The sequence below is a fragment of the Notolabrus celidotus genome, chromosome 11, assembly GCF_009762535.1.
Source record: "Notolabrus celidotus isolate fNotCel1 chromosome 11, fNotCel1.pri, whole genome shotgun sequence".
NCBI lineage: Eukaryota > Metazoa > Chordata > Actinopteri > Labriformes > Labridae > Notolabrus > Notolabrus celidotus.
In genome coordinates this window covers 23,293,810-23,305,378 of record NC_048282.1, presented here as the reverse complement: position 1 = coordinate 23,305,378, position 11,569 = coordinate 23,293,810, and the positions used below count along the sequence as shown (strand labels likewise).

Genomic DNA, 11,569 nt, shown 5'->3' with positions numbered 1-11,569 from the left:
TGCTTCAGTGGCTCAGCACATCAACATGTTTGGCTGTGTTAACCCTGGGAAATTATCCTAATCCTTCAGCTCACCATCTTTAATTACAAGCATGATTAGTCTCCGGAAAAAAATCGGCCATTTGGGGATGACACTGATCATACAGACAGTTTGTATGGCTACTGGAACTTTTTATCTCTGTCAGAGAGCTGGGGATGAAGCATCTCTTTGCTATGTGTGGTAGCATAACAGTATGAGTCTGCGTAGAATGAGATCATAACTGTGCAGGGACCAGTCAGAGGGGATACATGAGCCAACTGTAGAGCTATAAAAAAGGGAATACCTGATTGACCAGAGATGTGTGGTTCATTTGCTTACATAAGAGCAGAACTCTGCTGACAGTGATTTTTTTGATCAATGTACGGGTGTTGATTTGGTGCCAGTGTGTGCAGGTCACTGGGCCCTCCTATCATGATATCTAAACCTTTATCTTGTCTATATTGCAGGGTATTCTAGTTCAGGGATCATAAAAGTTGTCCTTTGCCCTTTTATCTATATGTTTAGCTAGCTGGCTAATTGTTGATTTTGCAGATATGACGTCTGTGAGAGGAAGTCTTTACATGTCGTCCATGCATTTGTCACATGCATCAAATGACCCCCTTATTCATACTCTTGCCTCTTAAAGCTATTAATACTGTATGGTTAACTGTCGAGAACAGGCCAGGTGCAGCTCTGAAACGTCACCTCTTAGTTCTTTACCGTGCCAGACCAGAAGGCTATTCTAGTCGTCTGATTCATTTGATCGCCTTGGCTGCCTGTCACAAGCATTTCATTATGATCAGTCTTACTGTAAACTACACTGACTGGACCTTCTTGCATTTCACACAGTTGGGACAGCAATGTGTAAGCCTTACATTGTAAAAACAAATGACCTAAAACCTGTAAATAACTGGCTCAGTCTTTTTGTCTCCCAGTCCAGAGGAATCTGCCGTAGCTAAGTGAGCCAAGTTTGTATGTGTGTGTATGTGTAGTCAAAGACTGTCAGACTGGTTTTTCTAGTCCCCTTCTATTGTGCTGCTCTCTAAAGGCTGGCACTGACAGAGAGTCTGAGATTTGACTTCACGTGTCAAAATCTAAAAAATATGTCACATATTCCTGAATAAAATCAATCAGCGTTTTTGTATGTTTCAAAATGCAATGTAAAACAAAAACAGCATTTATTTTTGTGTGTTTGAGGTATTTTGTAAGTCATTACCTTTATTCTAGATCGTTCATTGTTTGTGTAACCGGCAATCAATTATTATTGACATTCCCTGATAATAATTCCCTGTTGCACTTACTCTATTAGGGCTGTATTAATACAGTAAATACTCTCGGATCTCGCCTGCATGTAGTTTAAGTAGGTCTTTCATGTACGTACTGTCCATAAGTTAAGTTTGTTTATATAAGTTTAACTTGATACATTTTGAAAATGCAGCATCACTGAAATATAGAAGTACTCTGTGCATGGTATAATTATCCTTCAACAATGTCACTTAAAGGTTAATTACTCTCAAATCCATACAATGGCCCCTTTGAGTGCCATAGGGTTACAGTGTTTGACTATTATTCATGTAAGTATGTGAAAATAGCATCTTAAATTTGTGTATGTCTGAGGTAGAGCTAATGTAAACTGTTAACATGTTTGATAGTTTATATACAACAGTGCACAGTATGTAGACAATTGATCATGAACTGGTGAAGTAAATATATTGTTACTCCTGTCATGTTTGACATTGTGACTCAAGATTGACTAAGATATTTCTAAACTTAATAGTTTCCTCTTCACCGTGAGAAGGTGTATTTAACCAGATTAATAAATATAATTAATTTGAATTAATATAACAAAATATATGACACTTGTAGACAAGTATGGAACTCAACTCAACTTTATTTACAGTATATAGTACCTTTCATACATATAAACATGCAGCCCAAAGTGCTTCACAGAAAAACAGGGAGACAGAAAACAACAGCAATGGTAAAATTATAAAAGGCATGATTATAAATAAAATACTTAAAAAATAAAATAAAATCAACATAGTAAAATTAATAAAATAAGTAAGAGTGGAAAGAAAAGCTAAAAATAAGGCAGCGTTGACAAGATCAGATAAATACAAGAAATAAATAGATAATTAGATAATTAAATAAAATAAATAAACGTTAAAGCAATTATTAAATAGTAATGCAGCCTAGGGCTAAAAATAAATTACTCCAAATTATAAGCTAGATTAAAAAGGTAAGTCTTAAGTTTAGTTTTAAAAACACTCAGAGAGCTCACCATTTTAATGTCAAGAGGCAGAGAGTTCCATAGTTTAGGGGCATAAAAACAGAAAGCTATCTGTCTCTGTGTAAGACACACGAGGAACATTTAAAAGGAAGCATTTGAGGACCTCAGTGATCAAGCTGGAACATAAAATGACAGGATATCAGTGATGTATGGAGGAGCAAGGCTGTTAAGAGCTTTAAAAACAAGTAAAGGACTTTAAAATCAATTCTAAAAGAAACAAACTGTTAATAATCGTCATAGGGTTATTATTTAGTGTCTTCCTTTTATTTATTCGCAAAGGAGAACAGTCAAGAAAAACTGGATTACTTTGGAGGTCTTTCTGTTCCTCGTAAGGGTGATTGACGGCTGCGTGCCGGGCAGCTCAGAGGATGATGTCATCCCTCAGCTGTGAGGAGAGGGCGGGGAAAGGGAGGGGGCGTGGCTTCCAGCTCAGCCCAGTTGAGTGAGTTTCAGGTGCGCTCCAACTTCCCCAACAAGAAGCCGGGGGAGTGAGGACGACAAGTGTGTCCAACTAAAACTTTAAAGAAACAGCGCGGAGGAGATTACACGTGCTATGATATTTAGATGTTAAACCAAACTTTAGCGTCAGAACACAGGAAGATTCTCAACACGCCGACACATTTGGAAAAATGCACTGGGAACAGCTTCTTCGTTTCACCTATAAAGAGGTGAGCGGCTCTTTGCGCATGTAAAGGTTGTTTTTGTGACCGAGGATGACTTAGAAAAGAGAGGTACTGTTGGGTACTTAGTGGTTTCTCCTTGTTTAAATCCCCACAGGAGACAGAAACTTATAGCGGAGTTGCTGTTTCCTCTTGCATGTGTTGTGGTTTGCGTTGTTGACTGTGGATTCAGTCATCAATTAGTCATACTCTTACACATGCAGGTGAGCACCCGGTGCATTTGTTTTTACCTATTATGGAGTGGTGATAAAGGTAAGCTTCTTTAGAAGCAGCTGGATGTGTGGGTGGTTGATGCCAGCTTCCCCTTGGGTCTAACTCTGCCTTATTCTCAGCTTTTTGTGATTCTGGATGTCCTCTGACCTCCCTTGGTGTGTTGTCCTATTCAGTTTCAATTTTTTTATATCACGCTCAGTGATGAGTACAGAAAACTTCATCTCAATCCCTCCTTGCTTCACATACTGCAGCGCCAGTAATATCACAATGTTCAGTGTGAGGTGTTTGAGGAAATGAATCACATCATCTGTTTGTGATTGAAGGTCTTGGGTTCATCATTTTCTGAGGTAGAGTTTATCTAGTTTTAGGAAACTACAGGAAAAACCCAATTTAGATTGTGTCTCAGATTTTTACATCGATGCTTTGTGGCTTATTGACAAATCAGGTCAGTATCAGAAAAGCAGCACAAACAATATTCTGTGGATGCATTGTAAACAAAATCTAATATCCTGCCAGTTTTGTCCTGTATTGTTGCTACCTGAACAAATAACAATAAAGATTTGGGTGATATTAATTTCATTCTTTCCCCCAAAAAGATTGACTTACGGATAGGTTTCGATTCACATTAAGAATTGAGTTATGTTTGGATGTGTTGGGAAAGGTAAAATATTTGTTTCTTCACTTTCTTTTCATTGTAAAGTCCGAAATGTAAAAATAATATGCCGCATCTTCCTCTTTAGAGAAAACTGACCGCAAGTGGCTTCTCCACTGACTCAATTTGCCCTCCTTCCTACCGGCTGGAAAAATGCAGAAGCCTCTTTTTTCTGTGCCTGTCAGCAAATGACTAAAACCCCTCAATATGCAACTCACACTTTTCTTCCCTGTTTTTGCCCCCCCCTATTATTTTTCTCTCTAATCCCTCATTTCCTTCCCTCGCCCTTTGCCTCCCTCCCATCTCTGTCTTTCTCCTTAAACTTTTAGATAGACCGGCTGGAGGTGAGTGGGTTGGGCCAGACACCCTGGCTGTTTCATGTGGGCAGACAATTCATTCCCAGGAGGTGAGGATAGCACCCCGGACCCTCAGCGCACCAAGCTGGCAATCGCTCAGCTACAGCAGAAAATCCTCAAACTTACAGAGCAGATTAAGATCGAGCAGACTGCCCGGATGACAACGTTGCAGAGTACCCTCAAACTGGCCAACAATGCTGACAAGCAGCAGAGCACACGCATCAAACAGGTAAAATGAGCTGCTGCTGCACTTCATATTACAATTTGTCAGCACGTACTTTTTTGGAATTAATCCAGAGGGCTGGCAAAAAACACTTCAGCAGGGTTCTGTTATTATGTTTCAATCAGTGCAATGACACTGAACCTGTTTACTCAGATTGTTTATCCCTAGAGCAGGAAGGGAGCATTCTTAATTTGTCGAAGTTGTTTATTGCAGAGTAATTGTTTGGCCCCCTCTTTAATGAAAAACCTGTTCCATTGCTGTCAGGTTTTTGAGAAAAAGAATCAGAAGTCGGCGCAGACCATCCAGCAGCTGCAGCGGAAACTGGAGCACTACCACCGGAAGCTGCGGGAAGTGGAGCACAACGGCATCCCTCGCCAGCCAAGGATGTTCTGCGGGATATGCAGCAGGGCCTGAAGGACGTGGGAGCCAAAGTCACAGGCTTCAGCGAAGGCGTAGTGGACAGCGTCAAGGGAGGACTCTCCAGCTTCTCTCAGGCCACCCACTCGGCTGCAGGGGCTGTCGTCTCCAAACCCAGAGAGATCGCTTCACTCATTCGCCACAAATTTGGCAGCGCTGACAACATCCCCGCGCTCAAAGACTCTCTGGACGACCCCTCGGTGGAAGACGCTCTGACGGTGGCTGGCGGACGCTCCCTGGGCAGCGCTGGGCATCACCTCCAGCCCAGTCCTAAATACGGCAGCGAGGATGACTGCTCTAGTGCTACATCAGGCTCAGCAGGGGCCAACAGCACCACGGGGGCCCCCGGAGGTCCTCCTAGTTCCAAGGGCAATACGTTAGAAAGGAGCCAGAGCTCCAACCTGGACATGCTGCTGCAGGAGGTGCAAGAGCTGAGGGAGGGCCAGTCAAGGCTAGAAGAGAGCCTTGATGGTTTGAAGACCCACTATCAGAGAGACTACACTGTTGTCATGCAAGCACTGCAAGAGGAGCGCTTCAGGTACACAAAAAGAGACGCGTGCATCATACATTCCTGAAGCATTTCCAGTTTAGCAAAGAAATCCCCTAAAATTCAGAAGTGTGTGATAAGGAGTTGTAAATGAAACTAAACACTTACTGATTAGTCACATTACTATGCTGCTTTGATACATCACAGGCTAAACTTGTGGATCAAAACTGATCTAAAAAATTTATTTATATGCCTCTGCTTTATAAGAGAAAATCTACATTGGGCTGTTTTAACAGCGGTTTATGTTTAGTCTCCTTAAAAGTTACAAACTCTCACACAGATCACCGCTGCCCATCATGTACAAAGATCCTAGATACTTCTTAGGCCTTTGACCGATCCCTGCATAGCTCATCTTGGACCCAGACATCTCTGTACAGAGTTTGTTTTTAGACTGTCTTTGGGTAGTTTGCCTTATAAAACATGCTAACATTCCTCCAGTGTGTTTTGACAAGAGGGCACAAAGATTAAGAGGACAGAAAAATGGTGGAGAGGGCAGCTATAGTGAACAAAACATGAGCATTTTTTTCCCTAAAATGTCCATCAGAGTTTAGAGCTCTCCATGTTTGTCCTCTAACACCAAATAAAGAATAGAATGACCACCAAGAACCTTCGTTATTTATAAACAAGTCATGTTGCTGAACATCTCCTCTGGGACTGGATCTTTCCCTTTTATAACCAAGAGATGCCCAAAATGTGACCCTCTTAATGGCTGCAAATAGCTACTTTTATTTTTGGTGAATGTAGAGCTGAAACATGTGACTCAATGGTCATGTTATGAATTTAATCAAGGCAAGAATACAGAAACATTTTCACAATTACTTAGTTTAATTCTTTATTTTGTTGTCAGGTATCTGGTAATTAAGGGGAAAATCCATAATGTATGATTTATGCACAGCTTCTTGGATTGCACCCACATGATGTATCGTATTTGTGTTTGTGAACTCACCTGGAATGATCAGTAAAACTGGGTTAAAACGCAAACAATGGACAAACACACTCAGGTGCTGCCTCCTGTCTGTTCTTACCCTGATGTTGTCCATCCGATTGTTTGCCCTTGCTTAAATCAACAGCAGTATAGATCTCTGCCCTCCTGCTGGTTAACTCCCATTGGCCGGTCTCATTCTCCTGACCATTTCTGATTGGCCAGTCGGATCAGCAGATGAGAAAGCTAGACCTAATCTTGTCAGGGCGAGTCATCAGTCCCGTCAGGTGGCATGTGGTCAGATGGCTTTAGGCTCTGTTTCTACTTATTCCTGCGTGTGTGTCTTTGTCTAATCTAATTATGGCCCAGACTCTCACGTGTGTATGTGTATGTGTATGTGCGTGTGTGTGGGTGATGTTCAGGTGTGAACGTCTGGAGGAGCAGCTGAACGACCTGACAGAACTTCACCAGAACGAGATCCTCAACCTCAACAGGAGCTGGCCAGTATGGAGGAGAAGATTGCCTACCAGTCGTATGAGAGAGCCAGAGACATACAGGTCCGTCTGTCAAGCTAACGTCCACAAAACATACCACGCATGTCAGAAATAAATGACCCGTTATAGAAAACCAGGTCAGGCAGAATGACATTTAATTTTGCTCCCTGAACAAAGAGGGTAGAGTAAAATTCTGTTCCTCACTTCTTAGCAATTAAGTCATTCAACAATCATTTTAATTGACTTGATAAACAGAGGGAATGGGGAAATCAACCATCTTTATAAGAATACTCAAACTCTGTTTTTGTAACTGGCACAAATAAGATGAAAAGGGATCAAATTAATTAATAATTGTGTTGTAAAAAAAATAATTGCTTATCTTATTAATATATATTACTGAATTTCATATATCATCTGTAGTGGCCATTTGTCGGAAAAAAAAATGTCAAAGAATAATAAAAGTATCAAACTCAAACTCAACCTAATCAAAGGGTCACTGATGCACCATGGGGATGCATTGTACACAGGCAAAAGAAGTCCAATGCCTTCTGCCACCTGCCTCCCTAAATCACCTCAGGTGCCCACAGTACCTAATTACCAAACAAACTAAAGAAATACTAAATATACAAAAAATCTAAACATACTAAACAAATGACTAGCAAAAAATATATCCCCTAAATCTAAATCTTAATCTAAAGAAAGGTTTGGATAAATCTAATAACTAATACTACTTATTAATTCTAAAATAAATAAGCAACTAATATAAAAAATAAACAAATAGCTCCAACATCATCTTCTTTTTAGCTTTATTGTGATGCTGCTGCTGTTATATTTCTTAATAATAACCTAATCCCTGCTCTCTCGCCTGTCATCCAAAGTCATGCTTCTGACACCTTTGAAAATAGCCTTGCAGCTTCTGCTAGCAAAAGCAAAATAACTCAAAATAAATAGGTCAACATACAATTACGGCATGCCAATTGCTGTAGTTATACATTTATATCGTTTCCAGTAAATTATACAGCAGTGTCTTCTTTATTTAATCTTACCATTTGTCATTCAGTCTCTCAAGCTGTCTGACCTTTTCAGTGGTGAGCTGATGCAGGCTGCTCAGACAAGACGTCATATGTCTTGGTAGAACAGTTTGAGGTGGTCACACACCCTTTCAGCAGTTGAAGGCATTATCGCATGGTTCATGTTGACACTGTACACAGGGGGATGAGGCAGAGAAGCCAGTCTGTCCATCTGCCTTTATGTTGGTTCAAAAACAATCACTTCCTTAAAGTCAAAGTCACATGACTCCTGTAGTGCTGTTGTCTTAAGGGGGCTAAGGTGTTTTCATTTGTGTATGATGATAAATGTATTAACAGTTGTAGTTGCCCCTTGGTTGCATATCTCTTCCCCTGCAGCAGGGGGCGATAGTGGTCTGTCAAAAACACAATTGAAGCCACTCTAGGGAACAGTGTAAAAACAAATGCAATATAAAACAGCCTTCAATCATATCTAAACACATTGATTAATGTCCAGTTTATTTATAAGCTGTAAGAGACATACTTAGTTAATTATTTAAATGTTTTGCAGATGCATTAAACTTGAGTGCATTAAACTAAGAAGTGTTTCTAATGTGTCCATCCAATTCACAAACAAGAGAGAGGCAGGTTATTATAAACACATGCTGGTGAAATGCAGATCTAAGCTGTAAACAGAACATCTTAGCTTTAGTTCTGATTGTTGTTTGTTGATACTGAAAGGTGACTTTGTTGAGTGATTTTTGTGCTCACCTGTGTCCTCTGCAGGAGGCATTGGAGGCCTGTCAGACCAGGATTCTAAGATGGAGCTCCAGCAGCAGCAACAGCAGGTCGTCCAGTTGGAGGGGCTGGAAAATGCCACGGCCAAAACTCTCCTGGGAAAACTTATCAATGTGCTGCTGGCCCTTATGGCCGTCCTTCTGGTGTTTGTCTCAACTGTGGCCAACTGCGTGGTGCCCCTGATGAAGACACGCTCACGCACCCTCTCCACCCTCCTCCTCATCCTCCTGCTGGCTTTTTTGTGGAGGAACTGGGACGCTCTCTCAGGGTACACACACCGTGCCCTGCAGCCCCCAGGATGACTAGATTTGAGCCAGCACTTGTTGTTCTGATGAAACCAGGCGATGTAACTGTAGCTGCAGTCATGCAGGAGGTTTGAAGAAAGAGATTGGGGTTAAGACGGCCGTGTGGCCGAGCACTGAAAACTCGGCTGAGCACACTGGGACACTCTGGAATCAAGAAAAGAGGAAGAACCAGAGTGACGTTGAGAATGATTGTCGTTTAGGAAGGACAAGACTGTTTACATTTTTGAAAATGAACTTTTGTGTTGCGACCCTTCACAAAACGCAGCACTGTACTGTTTTTATCTTTAGAGTTTAATCAATTATAATGTTATTTCTAATAATATTATTTTTATTTTCAATGTTATTTTATTCAGTACCATGTAGCATTATGCTCCTCTCTACAGGGAGGAGGTTAGTCAACTGGGTTGGCTATTCCTCATAAAGACCCAGTCTAATTATAGAGACTTGCAAATGTGATGATGTGGTTGATTGCCATAGCAAGAGAACTCTTACCTAGCTGTGATCAGTAGATTTGAACCATGGCTGAAGACTTTCCTGGGAGTTACTCCTTTCTTTGCTGTGATGAAACGTGTTCAGATGGAACATTTTGAAGGACTGACTTTGAACTTTGAGTGTCATGATGACTTGAGAGTTTTTAAGCTTCCTTACCATGTCTCATGGAGAGGATCACATGCTTTTATTATTATTATTATTCCTCTTTTACGTAAAACAAAACAAGACTTTGTTTTATCGGGGAGTGATTATCAGTGAAACATAAAGACAGAATGGAAGCTGTACACCACACCAACAGCACATAAACACACAGAGACCATCTGGTTATTGCTAAGCATCTGCCAACAATGCTGCATGTATTCATTTTGAAAATTACACAGAAACCAACTGCTTTTAAAAGCAATGACAAAAGGCTGTTGTCCAAGTAAAATCAATTTGCCAGGATAATTGCCTCCCCCGCCATACTTGATGTGATCAGGTTAGGAAGGAGAGACCACTGGTGCTTATCCAGCTCCTCTCAGTTGGATTAGGAATGCTGCTGCTTCATATCTACAGTGCAAGTCGTCTCCACTGCCATATACCAGTCAAATACACACTGCCTGTATGTGACACTGAACTCCTCATTACACTTTTTCCCTGCGTACGATTTCTTTAGCTGTCCTTCTGACACTATCTCATGGTGTAATCACCCAGTGCCAAACCTAAGTCTACCCCGGGATGCCTGAGCACCCAAAGGGTCCAAGGTCAAGGTCCTTGGTTGAATTCAAACATGTCATGAATGTCTTGCCTGGATGTCAAGGATGTATCTGTTTGAGGGGCAGAACTTTTTCAAGTGAAAAACCTATCAGAGACTTCACAATCTGAAGATGAAATTGACTTCAGATCTTTCTGCACCTTTCCCCCTCGAGTACAGTTCCTTAACGAGGCATCCAGTCTTTCTTTAAACCCCTCTCTATTTTCTCATCTAGTCAAGGACTGAATAAGATGACCTTGCACATTTAATACTTCCCCCTGCATTTCAAGCTGAGAGCCTGATTTCCTAACAGATAGTGAGATCACTTGAACTGTACAGCTGCACTTTAGCACACGTCTGGATAACACACAGGTCAGGCTGAGGTTAGAGAACCCTTTGATAGAGACTTCAGAGATTGTCACTCTTAAGACAGTTGTCCTCGGTGCGCTATGAAGACTTTATTCTGGTAAGGATCATCCTCGTCTTTAGATAAGAACCCACACTGAGAGGAATTTAGTCGCTTTCAAAGTCGAACATGATTCCTCTCAAGTTGGACATGCAATTAAAACGTCAGGAAGTAGATTCCTTTTCTATTTCATCATTTTGAGGGTGAGATGACCTTTGACCCTAGCCTGGCCTCAGTAACACCTATGATGTAGGGTTGTGTGCTAAACCACTCCAGTGCCTTCTGATGTCCTTTTTCTAAGTGTGGAATAAATAAAGTGCATTCCTGACTTACCCATGAGCCATCACTTTTCTTTACCTTTCTTCATATACAGAATGTCTGTCTTCTTTGGTATGACTGACTGTTTCTTCACACATTTCTTTAAGCCACATCTTGCAGGTTTGTCGTGTGACCACTAGATGGCGATCTTTTGCCTTGAATGTCCTTGGGATGTTCTTTTAGTCTCTGTGGCTGTGAAAGGCTGTGTTTGGTTTGTGTGAATGGACTGTTAGATGGGAAGGTGGGGGTCTAAACACAAGGAGGTGTCACTTCTTATCAGGAAGGAAACAGGTTGGATGGAAGGCCCCTTTAACTTCAGCCTTGCTGCCAAATGAGTGGACCACAAGGGATTGTATTTTTTTGTTCTAACACAAGAGTGCACGTCTCCCCCACTTTATTCTACCATACACTAACTCTCTCTTTCTTTCTTTCTTTCTCTCTCTCTCTCTTCATCTCTCTATCTCTATGTCTTTCACACACACACACACACACACACACGCACACGCACTCACACTGAGTTTAATTTCGTAGTTTACGTGTTTGATTGAGCAGCACCAAACCGCAGCAGTCAGTCACAGCTCAGGGGTGATATCTGATGCTGACAGCTCTGACCCACACTGAGTCTTATCCCTGCAGGACCTCATGTACGCACCGTCACTGCCCGCTGAGGCTCGCGCACGCACGCACGAGGCTGTTGG

General features: G+C 41.5%; 1 protein-coding gene across 1 annotated transcript; it reads left to right on the top strand.

Moving 5' to 3' along the window:
* Positions 1-2,754: 2,754 nt before the first annotated feature.
* tmcc1a (transmembrane and coiled-coil domain family 1a) lies at positions 2,755-10,886 on the top strand. The gene is given in 8 exon segments (XM_034696010.1): positions 2,755-2,976; positions 4,183-4,438; positions 4,697-4,811; positions 4,814-5,387; positions 6,741-6,805; positions 6,808-6,875; positions 8,606-8,633; positions 8,636-10,886. Coding segments are annotated over 7 exon segments (1,341 nt in total). The 5' UTR covers positions 2,755-2,976; positions 4,183-4,231; the 3' UTR covers positions 8,920-10,886.
* Positions 10,887-11,569: the final 683 nt, after the last annotated feature.